This window comes from Papaver somniferum, chromosome 7 (genome assembly GCF_003573695.1).
Source record: "Papaver somniferum cultivar HN1 chromosome 7, ASM357369v1, whole genome shotgun sequence".
In the NCBI taxonomy this organism is placed as follows: domain Eukaryota; kingdom Viridiplantae; phylum Streptophyta; class Magnoliopsida; order Ranunculales; family Papaveraceae; genus Papaver; species Papaver somniferum.
The window spans coordinates 120014195-120038458 of NC_039364.1; the positions used below are offsets into that span (position 1 = coordinate 120014195).

The window sequence follows — 24264 nt, forward strand, 5'->3', positions numbered from 1 at the left end:
ATAGTAGGAAAAATAACACAGTTCGGTTACATTTTATTTATTTTTTTGTATTATAGGTAGAGTTCGGTTACTAACTAGTTTTAGAATTTTTTGCGAACCAACCGAACTCGAAGTTCGGTTATGAAAAATTAAATTCGTGATAACCGAAGTGTTCTTCGTGTTCTTGGTTTCAGAATGTTCGGTTACAAAACTAGTTTTTTTAAAACTATTCCTAACCGAACATGCCACTTTAACATCCACTTAAACCATATTTTGATGATTTCTACTCAATTTTCCTATCCAAAAACGAATTAAAAAGATTGATGGGTTTTTCAATCGAACGAGGAACGTCAAGGAAAGAGAGAAGAAGAAGAGAATAAACTTTTTTTCAAAACTAAAAATTTTCGATTGCTCTTTTGATTTTGATTTTGGTTAATAAATTCATTTTGATTAGATGTATATGATTAGATTTACATAGTTATTAAGTTAGTTTTAATTTAAATTAAAGTAAAGGATAAATGGGTATTTACCTAACTTTGGGACACCCCTTATAAGTATAGGGAGGTTGGCCTAATAAGACCATGGTCCCAAAAAAAAAACTATGGTCCCTAAAAAATCGTTCAAAAAAAATCATTAAACGAGGGTGTGAAGAGATATATTGAATACAGACCCAGGCTTCTTCCTAATGAATATGAGAACTATATAAATAATAGAGCAATCAAATATTCTGCTCGAGGGTAACAACATAAAGAGCAATAAGACTCGCTATAAGTTAGTGACCTTAAGAATGAAAGTATCAGTGTGTGTGTACCATGAGGGATCTTCCATGTAATTCAAGATCTACGAGATGGTATTGTAGTTGAGACTTCAATTCAGCAAGCTCTCAATGGTTTCTTAACCCTGTCGAACATCTGATTGCATTGTCAGAAAACTTGACATTGTACCCCACAAATGCACAAAGCCGTGCAAACAGCCCCAGTGATAAACGGGAGCCCTGCTACAGTGAGATTCACTCGAAGACTAATTCATCATCAAAACGCAAAGACTTCAACTGATTATTGATCAAAAGCAATATGAAACTGATATCTCCCATGCAATGATGAGACCTATCTCCTGCAACAAATTCACAAACTACACCATCTAGTTCAATTGAACTGCCACCTGGCACCTTCTTCACATTTTTATTTTCCATTTCCATTCTCACCTTGGCAACATCTTCCCATTGATTAACTGATGCATATATGTTGGAAAGAAGAACATGGACCCCACCATGACCGAGACTCAGACTAGCCAAATTCTCAACTGTTTCTTTACCCAACTCGACTTCTCCATGCATCCTACAAGCATTGAGCAATGCACCCAAAACATAAGAATCAGGTTTCATTGGCATCTCACTCACCAATTTCTTCGCCTCATCAAGCCTTCCTGCCCGCCCTAATAGATCCACCATACATCCATAATGCTCAACCCCCGGTTCAACCCCATAAACCTCACTCATGCTTTTAAGGAAATCCAAACCTTCTTCCACCAGCCCCATTCGACTACATGCACTTAAAACACAAATAAATGTCACTTCATTAGGCTGAACTCCTTCGTTACGCATCTTAAGAAACAACTCAATTGCATCTCCACTCTTATCATGATTTGATAAACCAGAAATCATAGAAGTAAATGCAAATACATCTCTGTCAGGCATCTGATTAAATACATGTTGAGCAGTTTCGATACACCCACATTTTGCATACATGTCTATTAGAGAAGTACCCAAGATCCTATTCAATTCCAATCCGTTTCTATCAACATAAGCATGAATCCATCTCCCTTGGTCTAGAGCACCAAGAGACCCACAAGCAGTAAGAGCTCCAACAATGCCAGCATAATTCGGCTTGAATCCCTGTAACTGCATCTCATTAAAAAGCTCCAAACCATCTTTGAACAATCCTTTTTGTACATAACCTGTAATAATAGCGCTCCAAGAAACAGCATTTCTTTCAGGCATTTCATCAAACAATTTCCTTACAGTTTCCAACTCCCCGGTCTTCACATACCCATTAACCATAGCAGTCCATGAAATCACATCTCTATACAAACTGACATCGAACAGTTTCCGCGCATAATCAACGGAATCACAATTCACATACATATGAATCAACCCATTCTGTACAAAATCATAACATTCCCAACCAAGTCTAATAATCTGCGAATGAACTTGACAACCACAGAACCATCATTTAATTCAGTACAAGCTTTTATAACAAAAGAAAACGTAAAATTATTGGGTGAAAGACCAAAATCAAGCATTTGCCTATACATAGACATAGCTTTAATGGGTTTGTTTTTTTCACTATAAGCTCTAATCATGGTATTCCAAATGAATGCAGAACGATAAGGGAGATAATTAAAGATATGTTGAGCATAATCAAGATCACCATTGTTAGAAATAGCACAAAAGGCTATAACTTGTCCTGTAACAGATGGGTCTGTTAGTGTTCCAGATATGATTAAGTGTGATTGAATTTGCTTAATGTGTTTCATTGTTAGCCATTTCTGATCTAAGAAAGGTAACGTTTTTTGGTTTGGTCTCAAAAACTTTGTGAAAGAATTCAACAACATTACCGTCAACTGTGCTCTAAACAAAAAATAATTACAGTATAATTTTATTTATACGGCTAAGCTAATCTAACGGTTTATAAAGATCCACATGGTTCACAAAGACTTGATGAATACATGGAACACATATTAGTGATAAACACTTGCTGTTATATATGGTCTATCTTTTTATTTTTCATTCTAAAAAATCCCGTAGAAACTGAGTGTTTTATTCATCTGAATTTTTTTTTTTTGATAGAAATGGCAACGATGCTGAACTCGATTCAGGGTTCATGTTTACAATCTCATGATGGAGTTATGGCCGTTCCACAACCTTCTCTTAAAGTATTTTCAGGGTTGAAGTTCCATTCAGACAGTAATTTTCTGAACCCTAACTTAAACATCTCCTTTTCCAATATTTTAGCTTATGATTATTTATTTTTTGGGTGATTTTTTTTTCTTTTGTAAATTTTGCAGGCATTTTTGGATCTAAGAAACCTAATTTGACAGCTGAATTCCATGATAAAGTTTATAAAAGTATACAGTCCAGGTAAACCCAGGCAAATTTTCATGTGTTTTTAGTGTTTGAAAATGTTCACTAGAAACCCTAGATTCTTCGGTTGAGATAGCTTACAGGCATTAGAGATTGAGTTTCTGCGAATTTGTATCTTTGTTAAAATATACCAACATTTGAAATGCAAATGAAATAAGAGTGCGGATAAGATGTTATTTTTTAGCTTACTGGTACAGTGCCAGGAGAGACCTATGTTGTTATATTGAGAAGAACCTCGTTGGTTCTATCTATTTGCATCCACTAAAGTTTAGGACAATTTTGTGGCGGAGATTGAGCTTTAATTTTTCTTGCCCTGCCATCGTTGTTTGGTGTTTTACACTTCTTTTTTTTCATTTCTTTTTTTCCCTTCAGTAAAGCCCAATCATTTGACCAATTGATAGTTGTGCAGTTCACTGTAGCAGGACCTCCTCTTATTTTCTTAGCCTTTGAGGTGTTTTTCTATGTGGGTTAAAAGTGTAAACCAAGAATATGATTATACATATCCAGTTCTTGTGTAAGTTTATAGTTCTGGTTCTTTCAGAAGAAAAATGTATCCTAGTTGTTAGAAATTGTTGTTCTGATATTTATGGCTTCTCATTCTTTTTGTTCAAACTGATAGCCTTCATTATGAGTTATTATCTCCTTGATAAGTTTCATCTCATGCTGTTGTTAGATTTCAGGACTCGTGGCAAACCAACTCGTGCACGTATTGGAATGATGCCCATTGGTACACCAAGAGTGCCCTACAGAACTCCTGGTGAAGGAACATGGCAGTGGGTCGATTTGTGGAATGCTCTTGTAAGTTACAAAACTTCCAAGTATTTTTAACAATAAGATTTGCTTTAGAAAGACAGAAGAGAAAGTTATAAAATGTACTGGTAACAAGTAGTATGGTGCACTGCAAGGTAAATTCCAAATGTTTTTCTTAGAATAAAACTACATGATCTCTTACAAACTGTAGTTCCAGCACATGATTTAGTATGCATTAGTAGATGCGATGCAATCTGTGAACCCGATAAATAAGCAGCTCTAGTATAGGATTTACCTTGATGGGGATCTTGAACATACTATATGCATCGGTTAAGGTACTCGAGGGGGTGGTTAAGTTAACATTTTGCTTTTGGTTGTATTCTTAGTAAGTTAAGTAGATGCGCTATCCTTCATTGTTCTTCCCTTCACGGATCTTGTGTTTCTGCTGTCGCAAACCTCTATATTGAGTGTGTAACTATCTTAAACATCACTCGTGTATCATACTTGATTTGCAGTACAGGGAACGTGTTATTTTTATTGGACAAGAGATAGATGAGGAGCTTAGTAACCAAATACTGGCAACAATGCTGTACCTAGATAGTTTGGATTCTTCTAAAATGCTCTATCTATATATCAATGGTCCAGGTGGTGATGTGAGTACCTGTTCAAGTTGAATCTTTCTATCATCCCTATTTTATTCTGTTTGTCTCTGATAAAAATTCTTGTTACTGCAGCTTACTCCATGCATGGCTGTATATGACACGATGCAGAGCTTAAAGAGTCCTGTTGGTACTCACTGTGTAGGCTACGCATATAACCTTTCAGGATTTCTTCTTGCAGCTGGAGATAAGGTTTGTGATTGTCACAAGCTTTATGCACCCTTCCAATACCCTTTACTTTCTTTGGTTATTGATATTATGGGTCTGAAATTGATCAAATGGTGATTTGTCTCTTTTCTTATTCCAAATAATTAAAAAGGCCCTTGATCAATCTAGGCCTGTTGTAATTATAGGTTTATTTTACGTCAGATTTCAGAGTAAGCCGCTAAACTTATCATCAAAGATTTCCACGCCCTCAGGTTCCCCATTTATCAGATATTTGCTGCCAAAAAGTTGACCTCTTCAAGTTTATATATTTATGCACATGTACTCTAAATATTCCATATAATCCGTCATATTTCCAGTTGCCCCACACCCAAGCATAATCTACCTGCTTTTTGTCAATAATACTTATCAGTATCATTTCTGCATATCTTGCAGGGTAGTCGCTTTGCTATGCCTCTCTCTAGAATCGCCCTGCAATCTCCTGCTGGGGCTGCTCGTGGCCAGGTTTTTTTTTTAGATTATTATTTGCTTAAAGCCTGTCAAACTCTGGAAATCAAGTCGTCTTTCCAAGAAACTAGAATACTCATGGATCTTGTTTTTTATTCTCTGCAGCATTTTTGCATAATGTAATCTTAATTTCTTCTGTCAGGCCGATGATATTAAAAATGAAGCAAATGAGCTTTTGAGAATCAGAGACTACCTTTTTGATGAATTGTCTATCAAGACAGGGCAGCCTGCTGAAAAGGTATATTTTTCTTGTAATTGTACTTATCATGTTGTGATGGATGAATTTGATTGATGGCATGTTCGAAATCTACACTTTTTGACCTTTCAAAAGCATGAGAGTTGACGTGTTCCTAACCATTTGTATAATTAATATTGCATGCTTCATTTTTGCTTGAATGTTTAAAGAATCTGCAATAGAAACTAACAATTCCTATTTCAGGCTTGATATTGTTCTGAACTAGGTATTCTTGTAAAAGATCCATTATTGTCTTTGTAAAGAGAGTAGCTTCGTTAGGCATGCAATTATAAACAATGTATGATCCAGGAATTATTTTTTGTTCCCAATATAGTTATGAAAATGCAGTATTCAAAATAGGAACAACTTTGTAGCATTTTTCACATCTTGCATATACAAGTGGGAATTTGGCGTTAAGATTTCGTTGGTTTGCATCAGATTCACAAGGATCTTAGCAGAATGAAACGGTTCAACTCACAAGAGGCTTTGGAATATGGACTCATTGATCGTATTATTAGGCCTCCTCGTGTTAAGGCTGATGCACCACGTAAAGAAGCTGGGACAGGTCTTGGTTAAGCTTTATTCTCGCATTAATAATACAGATAGGCTAAAATTGTTGTAAAAAGTTGGATTTTTTTGCTCTGCGAGAGTTATTCTAGTCTCTCCAAATTGAATCCATTATCAAAACGGTTCTTTTCTTTACATCTTTACTTAGTTGGTAATAAATGTTTTTTTTTTCTTGTTATTTTTTTTTATGCAAAAGGGATTTTATTAGATGACTTAAACAGATATATCAGAGAAATCTTCTCTTGCCAGTTCCAAAATATCAGGCCAGGGGTAACATTTTCCAAATGAAGCAAATCTCATCTAGTATTCCTACTTAGCCCAAATTACAGCTTCTTTCAATGCCTGGTCGCTTAACTTGAGGGCGTATTAAAATTAGCATAAGAACGCATTATGGTTAGACTCCAAGAACACATTATGTGAGGATTAAGATCGTGCTCAAGTTGAAACCAAGGTTCGAAAAACGGGTCATGGCCCAGGTCACAGGTACTAGGCGTGACCGTTATAACGTGTTTTGATGGGTGTGAGCACGTTTTGGGTCAAAAACGCGTTATACAGGAATAAAACGCGTTTTTCTGACGTTTTTTTAAAATAACGGGTGTGATAACGGTTAAATAAGAAAAATAAATAATTTGTGATCTGAATTTCCTATGTAACGGTAATTACAGCTGTGAAAACGGTTACAACGGGTCTAAATAACGTTGTTACTACGTTTTTCATTTTTTTTTTGTTTAATTTATTTATTTGATTTTTTATTTATTTGTTTATGGGTTTTAACATAAAAATTTATGGATATCTAGTAAAATTCACTACCCTAAGTCTATGACTTATAACAATGTATTGTAGTTATCGTCTACCGACAATATTTATACACGCATACTATCAATATCCACTTGATATGTTCAAGTTGTCACTCGAATAGTTCAATGCATTCCCCAATATTTCAATAATGCATATTCGGATTCAAAAGCAGTCAAAACTTTGTTGTCAAATAATACTCCTAGGCTCTTAGCTTAGCTACTTGCTACAAGACTAACCAACAAGGAATGCAACAGGAAGAGAGTCAGAGACTAGCTAGAGAAAAAGAGAGTGAGAAAGGGAAGTCAGAGAGTCGATTTATCTTTTTCTTTTGCATTTGGAGGTGTGTACAGTATATGCTACATGTGGTCTGTACTTTAGAATTCAGACTCAAAAGTTAAAGAAATAAAACAAAAACAAAAAAAGTAAAAAGAGTAGTTGGTTTCATGATCAAAGACATAGCTAGCCTGTGCTTATATACGCATGCAACGAGATTCCAAATGTTTCAAGAATATTTCGATTTGCTAGCTATTATGTCTTCTTGCCCAAAGGAATGCTCTAAAAGGACAAGAAGAGAATTGAAATGAAATCAGGACAAGAAGAGAATTGAAATGAAATCAATACCTCTGGTTCTCTGGTTCTCTGCTTCTTGCTCAAAGGAATGCTTTACATTTTGAATTTCTCAAATACAAGTTTAAGAGGTAATATTAATTATTTTTTGTAGATTTTTCATTCAATTAGAGATATAATTTATTAATAAGTTATTAATTTATTTATTATCGTTTTTTTCTTTCATGATGTTAGAGTAGTGAATATAGATGTTTGAGAAATATCAATGTTTTTTTCTTTCATGATGTTTGAGAAATATTTAAGAAATGTTAAGTGAAGAAATGTTTCATTCTATTAGCGTATATTTACTTAATAAATGTTTCATTTTTATCTAAGAAATGTTTTAAGAAATATAGATTTTTTGTTCATTTTATTATCATTTATTTAAGAAATGTTTTAATAAATGTTAATATTCATAATTAAATAGTCCATCAACTTGAATCAGTTGGCACGTAAAAAATCATTGTTTCTTTATAAAAATCAGTTGGCAAGTAAATAGTCCATCAACTTGAGAGGCTACACGATCCTTAATTTCAACTTTTAATATTCAAGTTGAGTAAATGACTAATGCAACTTGTGATTTCTAATTATAATGCTACTCTAACCATTTTTATATTGATGGAATATGTCCACTTAACTTGTATTTATATGTCACTTATTGTTATGTGAAATTTCCTACTTACAGAATATAATGGAAGGATCAACATCTTCAAAACGAGATGTTTTTCATGCATATTGTACTGTAATGAGTGATGGTAAAAAGTTGAAGTGTAATTTTTGTGAAAAAAAAGTGTCTGCGGGAATTTCGCGTTTCAAAATGCATTTGGCACAACAAAGAGGTACAATTACTCCCTGCATGCATGTGCCACCTGAGATTAAAAATTTAGCAAAAGTATGGGTGCAAGACAGAAACAAAGCAAAACGGAAACGAGTACCAGAAACTGAATATGAAGATACAGAAATTCAAGATATGTATGAAAATGAACCGTGGAACCCTGTGCATGATATAGATGAAGAAGAACAAGCGTCGGTAACACAAAACAAAATGGGCGGGTTATCGAAGTTGAAGAACCTTTTTGGACGAAAAAGTAAGAATACTAATGCCGGAGAAGGTACATCACAGCGTCCACAGGGTTCCACGGTTATACCTAGTTCTTCAATGCGTACACCACACCAAGCACCTAGGATGTCTGTAGATATGGGAGGACAATATAATACTAATAGGGATTCTTAACCTAGCATGGCGAATTTTGGGAGAAGTAAAACATGCCGGGAAAAAGTTGATTCTTCTGTTGGACGTTTTTCCATGCTAATGATATTCCCTTCAATGTGGCCAACTCAACTCAGTACCACGAGGCATTCAATGCAGTTGCAAATTTCGGAAAATCATACAGAGCTCTGTCTTCCTATAAGTTGTCGAACCCATTATTAAGGCAGGAAAAACAAAGGATTCAGAAGGATGTGGTGTCGGTCCAACGAAATTATTGGAGAGAGTATGGGTGTACACTCATGTCAGATGGTTGGAAAACAAAAATAACCATACGATTGTAAACTTCTTAGTTTACAGTGGCCATGGGACAGCATTTTTGAAAAGCGTTGACATCGAGCATAATCGGTTGACAGCAGAGTATTTGATGAGTTTGTTCAGACCGGTTATAGAAGATATTGGTCCGACAAATATTGTTCAAATAGTAACTGATCAAGGATCCCAATTCAAAGCCGCAAGTAACTATTACAACTTAATTTAATTACAGTTGCTTATTTTTATATATTGTTAATTCATTTCTCATTTTGTTTTAATAGGTATGAGATTGGCCATAGAGTATGGTACATTTTTTTGGGTACCTTGTGCAGCTCATGTGTTGGATTTAATGTTGGAAGATACTGAAAAGTTCCCTTTTGTTAAAGGTGTGATTTCAGAAGCTAGAAAAATCAGTAAATTTATTTATAATCATGGTTGGGTTCTTGATATATTCAGACAACATTCTGGGGGACGCAATCTATTGCGCCCTGGCTTAACAAGGTTTGCGACAAATTTTATCGCAATCAAAAGTATCATTGATCAACGTAATGCAATCGAGAGTCTTTTTGTAGACCAAGAATTTGTGAACTCGCCAGAAGGAAAAACTCGTACGGCTAAAGATGTGAAAAACATTATTTTGAATGAGATGTTTTGGCACACATGCCAAAATGCATGCATGATGGTTGGTCCTTTATTGAAAATGATCCGTTTCTTGGATTCAGATAAACCTACCATGGGTTATTTGTTTCATGCACTTGCTACATGTGTGGAAACTATAGAAAGGGGTTTGGGTAAAACTCGAAATAATTCTATTGTAGGTGTGATTAACCGACGATGGAAAGATCAATTGAGTTCTCCTCTTCATGCTGCAACGCATTTTCTGAATCCATATTATATCTACAACCCAGCAGCCAATCTCATCAACAATGAAATTTCTCAGCCCCAAATTTGTCTCAGTGAAGTTATATCAAAAATGATTAGTAGCCCTCAAGAACAAGCGACATGCATGCTAGAGGTGTGAATTTTTATTAACAATTAATTTCGTAATTATATGAATTTCTATTCACAGTTTTTGATATTTTTAGGCGGGAAGAATGCAAATGATGCAAGGCCAATTTGCATCACCATCAGCAAGATTAGCTGCTCTGCAAGGTGATCCTGTAAGCTGGTGGTTGTCATACGGTGCTCAGTTTCCATCACTCCATAGGATCGCGGTAAAGATACTAAGCCAGACAAACACATCGTCTGGATCCGAGAGGAATTGGAGTGTGTTTGAAAGAATTCACACCAAACTACGCAACTTTCGTCAAGAATAAAAGATTTGGTATATGTTCAGTACAATTTAAGATTGGAGCAGCAAAGAGTTCAAGGTAAAGCAAAGCGACATAACATCGATGTCCATGATGTTCATAGCCTGCTGACAGATGAAAATATGCTTGATTGGATAGCAGGGGATGATGAAACACCAGTTTTACCCCAGGAAGAACATTCATTAAATGAATTGGAAGAGGAAGCAGCTAATAATCCAGAGCCCCTCCCTCCACCATACAAATGGCATGATCCAGAAGTTGAAATCTCATATCAAAGGTTGCCAGTGAGTAACTTTGTTTATGACTTTGGTAACCTAACATTTGGAGACAATACACAAGGTCATGAAAATGAAAATCCCATATACAATTCTCATTACACTGAAGATCGTCCAGAAGAAGATACCCGAGGAATTAATGAAGAGTATAATTCTAATATTAATATCAATAATGAAGTAGATAATCGTAATGATAATGAGGAAGAAGACTATGGTTATGAAGATGACGATACTGTTAACTACAACAGCCAAATGCATTACGCGAACCAATATGAGGCGGAGGAAGAGGAGGAGGAATCAACTGAGAATCGTCGAGAAAACAGAAAATACTTGAATAAGTCGGAAAAAAATGCCGGTACAAGTTGGTTTGTCTAAGTTTAAAATTTCAAGCACTACTGTCACTAGGTTACTTATTGTAAGTTTATAAAATTTGAAGTGTTTAATGATTATTTATGAAATTTTAGTTGTAAGTTTGAAATTAAAAATTGTATAAGAATTTCTCCAACTCAAATTTTTTTTCCTTAAAAACGGGTTTAACCGGTATGAAAACGGAAAATACGGTGTAAAAAACGTGTGTTAAAATGTTATTTAGAAGAAAAAAACTGAAATATTAATTTTAGAAAAACGGTAATCACATGTGTGAAAACGGTTATAACGGGTCTAAATAACGTCATTTTTTCCTATTTATCGGTGTTATTTAGGTAAGCGTGTTGGTGAGCCTCACGGGCACGGTATATGAGCGTGAGCGTTATAACGGACGTTTTTTCGGAAAAAACGGCCGTTTTTCAAACCTTGGTTGAAACCCGGATACGATTTTTTCCATTGCTTTGACAGTGACTTGCTAATTTTTTTTTATTTTCCAGTAAAAGAAAGAAGAGCAAAAAACTAGGGACGTAAAATTGAAACAACAAGTGGAGGATGAATTTGAAATTACTTTAAGAATGACGTATCATTGTCTCCTACACAGACTGCACTGAGAGGTCAAATCAAAGCAAACATCGCCGTATCTAGAGAAACGCACCAAAGAACTACAGAAGAGTATAAAACACACGTGTCACCTCGTAATTCGTCAAGGTACTCTTCTTTCAACCCTTATTTAGTCTCTTGTGCATGTATGTATCCAAACGATGTACCTAACTGGCTCAGCTCTAAAGTCTTTTTCTCTCTTCAAAACTCTCTCTTTCTCTAGTCTGAAACCTTCCTTCTGAGTTCTGAGAGATAAGTTTCGCTGTTCAAAAATTCCTCTGCAAACGTTTCTCTTCGAGCTTTCACATTCAAATTGTCCTGGACACACTCAGCATTCCTCTCTTCCTATTTCTTCTTGAGGTAATTTCGCTTTCTATTTTTCTGCTTTAATTTCAGTCCTTATATATAATACGTATACCCCGTTCTGTGAGAGCGGCGACTCTGTGTTCACCGGGATTCAGGAAAAAAAATCCCGTAATCTGACGCATTAATCCATGTTACTCGTATGTTGAAAACGTGCATTTCCCCGTAATCTCGTCGACTTGAAGTGTTTTAAGTTTAAGATGAACACTAATGACTAAGAAGCTTCGTTTGTGGGGAGTGTTTCAGTAGTTTTCAATTTTCAAACACTTACTTTCTCCTGTAGTTTTGACAACATTACCCTTTTCTGTGCCTTTTGTTGGACCTGCAATCTAGAGAATTTTCTTTTTTACAGTTTCATTTAAATGTTTGGTGCGGTGGTCCTAACCGTCAAAACCATGCTCATTTACGATACCTGGTCCACTTTAACTGTTTTGTTTACGACACGTCTGAATGCAAGAGCAAGTGTTGTTGACCTACGTTAGCACCATCATAACGGGGGTCAATTTCGCCCAACCTTTTCTACTTTGCTTGTAAAATAATTCTAGCTACTAGATAGATAGACTTTATAGTGTGACGTGACACAAGGTAAATAAATGTTGAGATTTTCATATGTATAAAGGTAATACATCTCGAACTTTTTGTGTGATTCAGTTGAAATTATCGATTCATTAGAAATTTTAGTCAATTTAGATTATCATTGACATCAGACAAAATTATGGCTGTTTTACCTGGCTTGACTCTTCCTTCGATTTCCCGTGTTATCTAATATCTATAGAGAATCTTATAGGGTAAGAAAAACTGTACGGTATCAGTCTGATGTATGACTCAACAATGTGAACCCTAAACGAACTGATTCTTATCAGAATCTATGAACCATTGCACATGCTGGGTTCGTTCTTTCCCCACAATTTTCCGTGATATGCGTCGGCACACATTTACTCCGTGGAACCCACTTGTATTAATTTTAATTTGGCGGGAATTTATTTGTACGTAAAAGGATGGGACTCATCAATGTTAAGGGTGAATGTAATTTTTAATCCTTCCTCATATCACGTGATTCATTTGCCAACTGTTACACTATCCAATAACACTACGCCAGCTGTAAAATTGTAGGGGTAAATACGTTAATGGAGGTCTAACAGTAGGTAGTGGGACCGGAATTTTATCATTCATTTAATGTTTTTTAACTTCTGTTCTTCTTCGCCTATACTGTCTATAAGCTGCAGAACCACAAATATTTGTACCATTATTTAATGAAGAAATCGAGTAAATAAGAAAAGAAGTGACGTCTCATTTACAATATGTGGGTCCCTTTGTTTTTATAATAATATAATGTTCCTTAACGTCCTTGAGTTAAAATGATTCATTATTTTTCTCTCTAGTGATTCTAGCTAGAAGCAAGAGAGGGCGGAGGAGAAGATGAAGCAGCTGATGATGGGAGGAGAGAGTGCTGATGGAGATGGTGGTGGTAGTGTTTGTAATGATAGTGGTGGCGGTGGTTCCTCACTTACTCAGTCGTCATATAGTAGAAACTTCACTGCTAACAACACCAAGAAGCAACCTTCTTGGCTTCAAAACATCCTTGCTGGTAAATATTATTCAACTCTCCTCCCTTGAACACTACTAGTAGCTAGCTATTTCTTGTTACTCTTGATACTAAATGATTAGATTATTTTTTTTGATCAAATGATTTTCATGGATTTTGATTAACTAGGATAGAGTGTTTTAAGTGAGGTAATATTTGTTGATCTTCATTAAGTTTTTTCTCCCCGATGAAGAAAGATTCAGGTAAACAGTTTTGAGAATTTTATACAATCTTAAGCGATTAATGGTATGATTTACTTAACATACCACTTGGTTAATGGCATGCCATGGATCTTTTTACCTACCAACATTAAACCAAGGTTACAAACTCAGGTTAATCTGATAGTTCCTCTAATTATGCTTTAGACACAGTTAAGTTCCTTTTCCTCGGTAATGCTAATCAACTCCTTCAAGTCGGTGGATTCAATCGTGAAATCACTATGCTGCTTAGGAATGGTAGGGACTGAATATGCTGGGGCGACCTAAACTTTACTAACTAGGCCATGTCTAGTTTTTGTCTTCCTTTTCTAGTATATATTGCTAGATTTCTTAGCAGACAATTTTCTTGAATAAACATCTGCATTATTTCTGTAATGAATCGTTTAGTGGCTATAGTCTAATCCATGTCGACTGAACGTATTAGCGATGATATAGTAGACCCACCATTGATCAAACTTAGCTCACATGTTAGCAACGTGTAGCAAATTGAATCTAATTGGGTCCCACTATCATCAAAGTCTGTAGTTTATCTCTTCTGAATTTTGCCTTTGTGCTTTGTGAATGAAGTAATTAACAGTTGGGATTTCGGTAATTCTGTTATTAGATTTGGATGACAAGATGAAAACACTGTCAGTAACACTCACCCGAGAAGAAGACATTGACTCATTTGCTAATCGAGCTGAGAACTATTATCGGAAACGTCCTCAATTGTTAAACCTACTTCAAGATCTCTACAACGGTTATCTTTCTTTGGCTGACCGGTATGTTCAGGTTTTAAGCAAAAATCCTCCTCAGCAACACCAGACAGCTCCAGTCATAACTGTTTATTCTGATGTCGAGGACGAGGGTGATGTTACTGAATCGGACGCTGAGAGTTCACTCTCGTACCAAGCCATGCCCTCAACATCATCAGCAAGCATTGAAATTCAGAACGCATCTCAATCTACTGATAATCTCGTGGCTCAACTTATAATGAAGACTGTTGACTACGAAATCCTTGTCCAAGAAATGGGCTTGCTTGATCGACAATGCAATGAATCTGCAAGGAAAATGGAGTTGCAAAAGAGTTTGGTGGAAGTTTTGGAATCAGAAAGGCTAATACTTTTGAATGAAAATGCGAGGTTGAGTTATAAGATGACAAATTTGATGGAGGAAAACAAAGGGCTGGCTTCAGAATCAGCTTTCATGAAGCGCAAAGCTACTGAATTAGCGAGATGTGTGTTGAAGATGAGAGAAGATCACCGGGTTTGCATGTTGAGTCGTAAAATTGAAGATCTTCAAGGCCAACTATATGGGTTAGAGAAGAGAAACAAGGAGTATTATGAGAAGTTAGTGAGGAGAGAAGATGATGTGAAAGATAAGAAAAGAGAAATGGCTTTGGAAGTTTGTTTCGAAGTCGAGAAATTAAAGATTGAAAATCAAAGATTAAAGGAAGAAGCTAATTCTACTGCTACGACTCCAAGTTACATTATGAAAAAGAAGGGTGCTGGCAAAGATGGTTGGTGGGGAACGGTCAGGAAATTTGAAATGGTTTGCCTGTGTGTACCTACTGACCCTAAAGTTTCTCACTACTAAATGATCTTCGAGTTCACTGTGGAAACCTGAAAATCTGTTGTTAATCCCAGATGAAGATTAGGCTTTTGTTATAGTTTAGCTTGTTCCTTTACATTGCTGGTTTGCTAGTTTAGTTTTTTGTAAATGTAGGAGAACTTTTATTATAATATGATGAAAATATTTAGTAACTACCGGATACACTGAAGAATGAGTTCAGTTGCAGGAGGACAACTTCACAACGAAGGGACAAAAGATTAGACTGGTTACAGTGCTGGTCCTGCTGGAGGGCTTCTATTTTTGTATTTGCTGCCTTTTTATGCCCGGTGCCGCATTGGTATACTTGATCTCCCCAATTACATTTGCGTTCTTTATTACAACATTGTTGACATCGTCCAATTTTATCAGCTTGGATTCAAAATGCAGAGGCATCATAAGATTCAGATGAGCAAATGGATTCTACATATTTCACAATTTTCATTTATCTAAAACATTTTACAAAATGTCTTCAAAAATGTACAGCTGAGATCACATCCCCCAGAATCTCTCTTTCCATCAACTGATACAGAAGAACATATAAAATAACCTAACTTATCTTGTGTCAAAAAAATTCTCCTCTTCACTGCTGGAGTGATGGGCACACGCTTCTCCGTACTGATTCATATGGAATTAGAACGATCCTCTGGTTTCCTTTTCTTGCTTTCTGCTTTTGCGCTTAGCAGCTTTACAAACTTCTTTTCAGTTGCTAAGGTTTCTCAGTTCTGCGTCTCTGCCAAGAGAATATCTTGGTGTCATCCTCCAAATTTAAGCCATTTCTGCATATTTTACAACAGGCTTGCGTTCTGGACCAGTACTACGTTGTAATCAGCTACTGTTTGGTATCATCGACTGAGATGGGCGCCTATCCTCAGCTGCCTGAGAACTCAAGATCTTCTGAAGAGAACGATATTGTAACCTAACACTCTCTCCGCTTCCAAGAATCTGCAAGCGGTACCTACAAGAATAACGGGCATGATATATATGATAATTTGGTAAAGTAAGATTGTGCCATCAAAAGTTGACAATTACAAAAACCATAAATATTGTCGTAACAGAATTCAGTTATCCATCTTAGTGGGGGGATGCTAGTTATCTCCAAGTTTTCCATATGAATATTGTTATTTTACCAGCAAATATAAAAGGCCAGCATATTGTTGGTCCAAATTTTGGAGCCCCCAGCAGGGTAATTTAGCAGCACTTCCAAATTACAATGACCAGTTGCATCATATTCTAAGTGTACAGTGAAAAAGATGTGAGTAACTTTCTCAGAACTTTCCATATAAGTTATAACATACCGATAACAAGACAGTAATTAATTGCAAATGCCAAATAGTAAATTAGTGATGATTAACTTTAAATGATTGCCATTTAGGGCATGATAATGTACTGCGTAGTTCACATCAGTTTTACGTGTTCAAAAACTAATATGTACTTCCAAACGCATGCACCATCTATTTGCACATGAAATCAAGTTTGAAATAGAAATAACCAGAACAAGCATCTGCTGCTTGTTAGAAAAAGGGCATATGCATCTCCACAGTTAGAGCAAAAGTCGATTACCATTTTGTTCATGACTGTACACCAAATTCGAAGGAAATCCCACAATTTTTGGTATCGGAGTGCAATACAATAAGATCAATTATTTCAGATACGAATAACTAAATTTACCAACTCACCAGCCATTGAGACACTGAGTTGTGATGACTGCTTCTCTTCCTACAAATTTATCCGGAGTCCTCTTATTTCCCTGCACAACAGCTCAATCAACCTTCAGAATGCAAAATACCAAACAGAAATCTGCAGGAGTACGATGTTCAATACGCGTCCGAGCCCACCTTTATTACCACTTTTTCATTAACAGAAAATGGATATTGGACCCCTCTGTGGTGCATCTGGCCATCGCTTTCAGTACTCATTTCAACATTTTCCTGAAGAAAACTTAATTAAGAATCTTGCAGTGCAATATCTAAAACTTAAAAACGGACCTCAATAGCAATGACACAGTTCTATATCATGTTTTTACAAGACCTGACATCTTGTGATTCAGCAACGTGTCAACATGGATGTGAAAGTAGGCACATAGGTAACTAGGAAAATCAGAGCTTTCATATGATCAAAAAAAGTTTGGTTCGAAGCTGCCAAAATTCGTCTACTAATTGGTAATACTATTATGTATGCTGGAGAAAAAAGAGAACTACTGATCCTTATCAAATTCTGAAATGTGCACACAAACTTCCGACACTGGCAGAAAGTAAATGGTTGCACGCACAACCAAGATGGCTGACTCAAAAGATTTTCTCTCACAAGTTTCCTCCAGTGCTCGGTGACGGTGCTAACAAATGACAAACCTATGCTTTTGCCATTGGGGAAGAAATTGTATGGTGAAGTTAACAGCATTAATTAACACCATGCACTATCTAGTTATATGCACACATTCTTTCTTCCTTGTATGGACGTCGATTTTATCCGGTTCAGACAGGTACGTCACTAACTGGAAAACGTACTTAACCTATCATGCAATCCTTAACCTATCAAGCATTTATGAGCATACAGTACCATGTTTAGCCTCTTCACCGTATCCACGTTTTCACCAACTTCTTTTCGGCGTTTCCGGAGAGCTGCACTGTGGAAAAGTCTTCGGTCATCCTCATGCTTCACAGCAGCAGCTGCAGCTCTCAAGGCTGTGAAGTTCGGCGAGGACACACAATGGCATTAGAAAAGAAAAGTGAAGAGAAAAAACAAAATTAAAACAACTCAAGGAAAGAAGAACTGCATCCAAACATTTACGACGTACCATGATTAGGAATCAAAGACCCACTGTCAATCTCGGCATTGCAAAGGCTACATCTGCACTGCATCCAAACCAACAATTCAGCTTTTATTTACCTCACATTTATTTATTTTCGAATTTCGCCAAAATAGAGAAGTCGCAGTTAAGGGAACCAACTGTCGTTGCACAGAAAAAGTAAACGCAAACAAGGAGTCGACATCATTTGAGGAAAACACATCAAATCTATTTTTATACATGTTACAGTGCTTTCCCAGGGTCTTGCTTCTTTAACCATTCAGAAAATCAGGACATGACACGAGAGCTCAAGATTAAATGATTTTCGTGAAGGAGCATAGTTGTAGCATTTAATAGTAACCTAAGAGCAAAATCTTGGTACTTAACTCCAGAAAAAACAGGAGATCTATCCACAAGTGATCTTGTAACTTCTTGATCCTTTCAAAGAAAAACAAAAAAACAATGTTGTAGTATGTACCCTGATATACAAAAGTGGTTTCAGTGAGAAATTAATCCAGTTGGAGCGAAAGGATCTAAGATCTTGATTCATGGTCTTCAATTCCAGAATCAAGCTTTTCCTCACCCTGGCACATACTTTGATTTCTAAATCTAGTTCAATCATTGAACATTGCTATATCAATGGCATTTCCATTTGTCACCTCCAAAACCAACTCTATACCATTACTGACCTATTTTTTCGAAACAGTTTTGCTGCAAAAAAATAAATATAAATAAAATATCACCGTTCGACTTACCGCTTCAAGGACCTTCCTCAACATGAGACCACCAAACGAATGCCCACACGAAACAACCACAGCATCTTCAAGAAACGCACCACTGTAAATCAAGAGTAAAAGGAAGTAATAAGGAATTGATCTTGTCATCGTCGCATACATATCAAACATGATTAGATAGGAAAATAATTAACAGGAGAAACAAGACTGCGAACTGAAAAACAAAGAAAAAAGTAACGGTCAGAGCAGATCCACTCACGATAATGGATCTGAAAGAACGCTTCTTAAGGATGGATCCTTGGTCGAATTCCTTTGTACTTCCTGCGGACCAAACTCGTGATGGTAAGTTAGTTGAGGGTTCAAACAAAGCAGCACTGAGTTTTAATTATTTGAAGAAAATGGGACTGAAAATTACGATGTCCGCCTAGAAATTGATGTGGATTACTTTTAATCTTTCAAAGAAACAAATGGGTAAAATTTGCACGAATTGTAAATGGCCTATTTATCCAGCTTCCACCCATTTGCCTTATTTTGATGTAACATAAATACAAAGATGAACGATTCATTCTCCATACCAACAACAAATAGAATGGCGAAAACCAGAGAAATGATGACAGGTGAAAGACAGACTGACAGAGTCAACTGTGTCACGTTTTTCGTGGTTTCTCCAGTCTCAACCCACTTTTCATGTTTGAGATGCATGTATCCAGAAGATAATAAATACTCACATAATTGTTTACAGGATGGTTGCATGCTACATCTTCTTCGGCAGATAGGTCATCCATGAACTGGCTTACGGAGATTGGTACATAGCTTTGAGGAGTTACATGACCAGCTTTGGCGATTGGAGAACAATCTAATATAGCATTGCTTTGAGGCATGAGCCTAAATGCCAGTGATGCCCTAAGCACAAGTCAAATGCGCACAATTTGGTTAGTATCGTGCCTCAATTGGACCAATTTACCTATTTCACACAATTCTTTTGGTCATGCCTTCTTTCGTTTTATTTCTTTCTCTTCCTTGTCCCGTCAGATATACAGGGAACCTATTAGGTCCTTTTTGAAAATACATTTAAGCAACTAACATTGTGCAATCCTGGGGAAAACCAGTATCATGATGACTAAATAAAAAAAATTGAAAAGGGGAAAAATGAAGAAGAAATCTGTAACTAACCGTCCATTACTACTGCTGCTTGAAGAGTAGTCAGTTGCTGCCCTATATGAAGCTGCGGGACGAAGTCCAGCAGTAGCATGGCTGAGTGCCTTCCCTGTCAGCAGCAAAAGATCCCCAGGACTGGATCCTCCATCAGCGAGGTACCAACGACTATTTGGATCACAAACCTATGCAAGAAAAAGCTGAAAAGAATGATTTGAGGATCACACTATAGCGACATTTACATGGCTGTTAGGCATATTCGCAGTTTTAGTTAGCGGTTCAAACTAACATACAAATGGCAATAAAAAAGGATCTTTCCTTGCATACCTGAATCCCAGGACTATCTGAGGCGATTAGCGTCAGCAGTCCTTTCTCAATTTCGTTATTCATGGATGGTTTTCCTCCACCAAAAGCACTCTTCCCATTTTGTAAGGAAGTATGAGAAGAGGCTGCAACCAGCACGGATGAGGATACCTCATTCGCAGACAATGGGGTATCGTCAAGTAAATGATTAAAAACACTGCCAGGTAGTTTTCACAACAGCAACAACAACAAAAAAAAGAAGAGTTAGAGATCCACATGCCGCGGGCGACAGTATACTATATGTGCTCTGACATCAAAACATAAAAATGCATCAGCATTACTCGCTACGTAAACGGAGATGTCTAGCTATTGCACATAGAGCAGCACGAGCAGCCTTTCCCATACATCTAAAAACATCAGCCATGCATGGGGGGGACGAGTCACCATCTTCAAAAGCCCTGCATATGAGATGACGGCAAAACAACTCGATATGAGACAAGGGACGAATAGATCGCCATATACTTAAAGGGAAAGGTGCAGTTTTGGTCCAATGTGATCTATCAATGTACGTCAAGACTCAAGGTACAGCCTTTCTGTTGCAAAAATTTAGTAAAAAATAAAAACATGAATGAAAAAAGGTTGGACGTGTTCTACCACCTGCCATATTTAAGTCAACTTGAAATACATGGTAAGCTCCATCAAAGTAAGAACTACCTAAAAATGTATAAAGCCATCTTGCCAGAGCCTGGGCCATTTGATGTCTTGTGACGTCAATAAAACTGATGCCTGTTCAGGAGACTAATCCAACAACAGGCTCAACTAAATAATAGGGAACGCCGTAACTAACTGTAACTGTAAATTCTCCCCCAATCACTCCAACCTTATCGATAATTCACGAGGATTTAACATTGCACATTTGGGTTGCCTCCGAAACTTATTCTTAAATCCTCATGTTGTGTTATTACGAAAGTTTTACCTCAAAGACTATCTCGATTTGGAGTTTTGGACGTAAATCCTACTACACTGAGTTATTCAGTTCTGTATCCAAATCTTAAGATATCACCAGCAACAACCATTTCCTTAGAACTAGCATATAAAGCCAGAGGGAATCGACATTTTACATCAAATGATGCACTAATTCTACCTTGAAACTACCATATCCGAAATCAGAAAGTAAAAACTTTGGTGATATAACTTCTATTTCAGGAACATAAAAATACTAAAATGAAATTAATAGAGAAATGCTTTCTACCTTCCTGCTCTGTACATATAAACCCCTTTACTGGGTTTAACCCAATTTCCAGCACCACCAGTAACACCACCACCACCGTTCTGAGCCCTTGTTCTAAAATACAACCTTGCCGATTCCAACCCACATCTAATTAAAGCAGCATCATCACTTCCAAGTTCGATAACAACTGCATTATGTCTCATTAATGAACCGGAAAGTGCTTCTACCGATCTACTATACATAACTCCGGGTGCTCCATCATAAGCCATAATGTCAGAAAGTCTAACCCTAGCTACAGGTGTCACAACTGGCATTGGTATCTCATTAATTGGATGTGCCGTTGCAATTGCCTTTTGTAGAATCACATTCGGAACATTTTGATTTTGGTGCTGATAATGGTTCTGGTTCTGATGTTGATGATCAGAATAAATTAATGTGGGAGAACGATTACTGTTACTATGACTTTGTTGCTGTTGCTGTTGATGGTGGTGATGATGCGAAGAAGGTGGAGCTGATGATGAAGGTGGTAAAGAAAGAAACCCTAAAGAGAGAGAAGCTGATGTCTGATGATTGTTGTTTGAATCCGATTGACTTGCCATTAACGGAGATGGTGTCATAACAGGGGTCGAAGACATTTGCATAATGATCCCAATCAAGAATTAAGATCATTTTAGGGTTTCATAAAATTCTGTAGAAACTCATTCCTAACAGAGAAGAAATGGAAAATGAGCACAAAAATGAGGTCCCTTTTTTCTAAGCAAAATAGTTCATTGCAGAAAATTGATGGTTTTCTGAAAAGGGTTTTAGTATCCAACCAAAGTTAGAAGGAAAGAGGAGATAAATTAGGGTTTTTTCCCCTTCTGGTTTACTGTTTAGGGTCTCACCTGATAAGTGTTGTTTTCTAAATTTAGGAGGGGAGAAGAGCGAGTTCCAGCAGGTAGTAGTACTGTGTTGTTGTTTTTTCTTCCTATGATACCCTTCTTCTTGTATACTCTCCGGTGAAGACGTATGTATAAGAATATTGAGGATAAAAAACAAAAACGAGAAAACATCAAAGTCCAGTTGTTGTCCTTGGATAAATGCCAAGTTGTCTTTGTTGTCCTTAAATCCCAGGGCCGTGCTGCCAGAGTCAGTTGTGCAGCCACGGTTTAACCAGTAATATCTAGCACTAGCAGAACCGTCTCTGATATCTTATGGTTATGGGCCAAAAATTTTAGAACGTTATCTTAAGCAAAAAATTCTGTATCATTATTATCACCAGCATACAACATACATTTTCTTTAGAAAATCAAATACTTATGAGATTTAACATATAACGAGAATGTTACATTGCTAACACTGTAAACGAGCATAGACGAGCTAAAAAATTACATTGCTAACACTATAATTTTTTCATTAATAAAAATCAACCTAAATTATCTGAGAGTTATTCTTTGTCTACTCTAATTTATAATTGGAATGTTGTAATTGGTATGAGCTAGTCTTGTTAGCTCAATCTTTGAAGCTCACTGTTTTGTGAGTTTTCAATTTTTATTCTCGACAAAAAAAAAAAGCAATGACTAAATACAACCTCCACATAAGTTAAATACAACCTTCTCCGAATATTGTAAACCTTTACTAATGTGGGTAATTAAAACTGATCTTTATTATCTTCCTGCTTGGTTTTTGTTTATCCCTTTCCCTTCTGCTACTGCAAAACTACGGTCTGGTGGGATGATTAAAAAAGTCAAATGACATCAACAACAACTATTGGCAAAAACACAACTCACAACCATAGTATACCATCATCAAGAAAGTATAAAAATCCATGTTCATCACCATCATCATCAAATCTGTATCATATTTTGATTGTGATTCATCACCATTCGTTGTATCAACACTTGGATTTGATTGAATTAGTACAAAATGTGATGTTGTTAGCTAATAATGATAAACTCAATTTGAATTGATTGAGGAGTTTTTAGGTTTTTATTGTTAGGGGTTTTAACTGTTTGGAACATGATTTAAACTATGTGTTCGCATTGAAGGAAAGTGTGTGCAACATTGAATTTCGATAAAGCTTCAATTAATTCTTAATCCACTGTTACATGTAATGAGAAATCGTAGAAGAAGAAGTCACCGGTACGAGTTTATCTGAGAGGGAGGAACAGGTTTTAATTACCCATTTTAATTAGTTAGGTTTACAATATTTGGAGATGGTTGTATTTAACCTAAGTGTAGGTAGTATTTAGTCACTGCCAAAAAAAAAATATCAACTTAAGGTCCTTAATAGTTTACATTCAAAAACCCATTGACATCAAGCCTCCATAATTAATAGGAATTAATTCTCACTTCTCAATTAATCACGTAATCATTTCCTAAAGTTTAGTAACACCGACACAATGGCATACTAAAGTTTAATTACGTTTAGGAACAAACCCAAAACAAAAAGATCCTCTCAAATCTTTGGAGTATATTTATAAGAGAGATTTCATTATGTGTGAAAACGCGGGGTACCAAAATACACCACCATTATTTTTTAGGTAATTTGTATGGACAAACTCAATACAACTCCCAGAGTTAAACTCAATCAAGGAATAGTATCTAGAGTTATATCTCTCTCTCCTGCGATTAGAACGTTTACAGAAACAAGTCCGTGAACCTAATCACAAAGAGATTACTTGGACGGTACCAAAGACCAATTGTCCAAGAATCAATCAAGTCGTATACAACAAACTAGGTCGGATGTGTCTACTATGATTGATCAATGTACAACTTGTGGTATTTCAATTATAAAGATAAACAATATAATGCGGAAAAGGAAATAACACAGACACCAA

The 24264-nt window shown here is 36.4% G+C and overlaps 3 protein-coding genes and 1 pseudogene across 4 annotated transcripts; 2 read left to right on the forward strand and 2 right to left on the reverse strand.

The window, feature by feature from the left end:
- Positions 1–655: 655 nt before the first annotated feature.
- LOC113292938 lies at positions 656–2592 on the reverse strand (annotated as a pseudogene).
- Positions 2593–2767: 175 nt separating this feature from the next.
- LOC113298265 (ATP-dependent Clp protease proteolytic subunit-related protein 2, chloroplastic-like) lies at positions 2768–6182 on the forward strand. Its single transcript, XM_026546963.1, has 8 exons — positions 2768–2944; positions 3046–3118; positions 3802–3919; positions 4387–4524; positions 4606–4722; positions 5131–5199; positions 5345–5440; positions 5876–6182. Exons 1-8 carry the CDS (start codon positions 2830–2832, stop codon positions 6011–6013), a joined length of 864 nt encoding a protein of 287 aa, XP_026402748.1. The 5' UTR covers positions 2768–2829; the 3' UTR covers positions 6014–6182.
- Positions 6183–11662: 5480 nt separating this feature from the next.
- On the forward strand, positions 11663–15291 carry LOC113298267 (kinase-interacting family protein-like). 2 transcript variants are annotated; one of them, XM_026546965.1, is made up of 3 exons: positions 11663–11841; positions 13227–13432; positions 14252–15291. In XM_026546965.1, exons 2-3 carry the CDS (start codon positions 13264–13266, stop codon positions 15220–15222), a joined length of 1140 nt encoding a protein of 379 aa, XP_026402750.1. In that variant the 5' UTR covers positions 11663–11841; positions 13227–13263; the 3' UTR covers positions 15223–15291. The 2 variants fall into 2 exon arrangements, with proteins under 2 accessions (XP_026402750.1, XP_026402751.1); XM_026546966.1 differs by having other exon boundaries at positions 13236–13432.
- Positions 15292–15643: 352 nt separating this feature from the next.
- LOC113298266 lies at positions 15644–22411 on the reverse strand. The gene is made up of 12 exons (XM_026546964.1): positions 21467–22411; positions 20556–20672; positions 20239–20431; positions 19930–20096; positions 19485–19659; positions 19016–19077; positions 18778–18859; positions 18032–18089; positions 17794–17918; positions 17073–17165; positions 16914–16984; positions 15644–16192 (listed from the first exon to the last, which is right to left on the reverse strand). The coding sequence occupies exons 1-12, from the start codon at positions 22084–22086 to the stop codon at positions 16063–16065; spliced, it is 1893 nt and encodes a 630-aa protein (XP_026402749.1). The 5' UTR covers positions 22087–22411; the 3' UTR covers positions 15644–16062.
- Positions 22412–24264: the final 1853 nt, after the last annotated feature.

Bases quoted from the DNA above. Each gene is read 5' to 3' on its own strand.
- LOC113298265 (XM_026546963.1), top strand. From the start codon at position 2,830: ATGGCAACGATGCTGAACTCGATTCAGGGTTCATGTTTACAATCTCAT. The intron at 2,945-3,045 runs GTAATTTTCTGA...TAAATTTTGCAG, and splicing joins GTTGAAGTTCCATTCAGACA to GCATTTTTGGATCTAAGAAA. The intron at 3,920-4,386 runs GTAAGTTACAAA...CTTGATTTGCAG, and splicing joins TCGATTTGTGGAATGCTCTT to TACAGGGAACGTGTTATTTT.
- LOC113298267 (XM_026546965.1), top strand. From the start codon at position 13,264: ATGAAGCAGCTGATGATGGGAGGAGAGAGTGCTGATGGAGATGGTGGT. The intron at 13,433-14,251 runs GTAAATATTATT...TTCTGTTATTAG, and splicing joins GCTTCAAAACATCCTTGCTG to ATTTGGATGACAAGATGAAA.
- LOC113298266 (XM_026546964.1), bottom strand. From the start codon at position 22,086: ATGCAAATGTCTTCGACCCCTGTTATGACACCATCTCCGTTAATGGCA. The intron at 20,673-21,466 runs GTAGAAAGCATT...TCTCATATGCAG, and splicing joins TATATGTACAGAGCAGGAAG to GGCTTTTGAAGATGGTGACT. The intron at 17,919-18,031 runs GTACGTCGTAAA...CGAACTTCACAG, and splicing joins GTCTTTGATTCCTAATCATG to CCTTGAGAGCTGCAGCTGCT.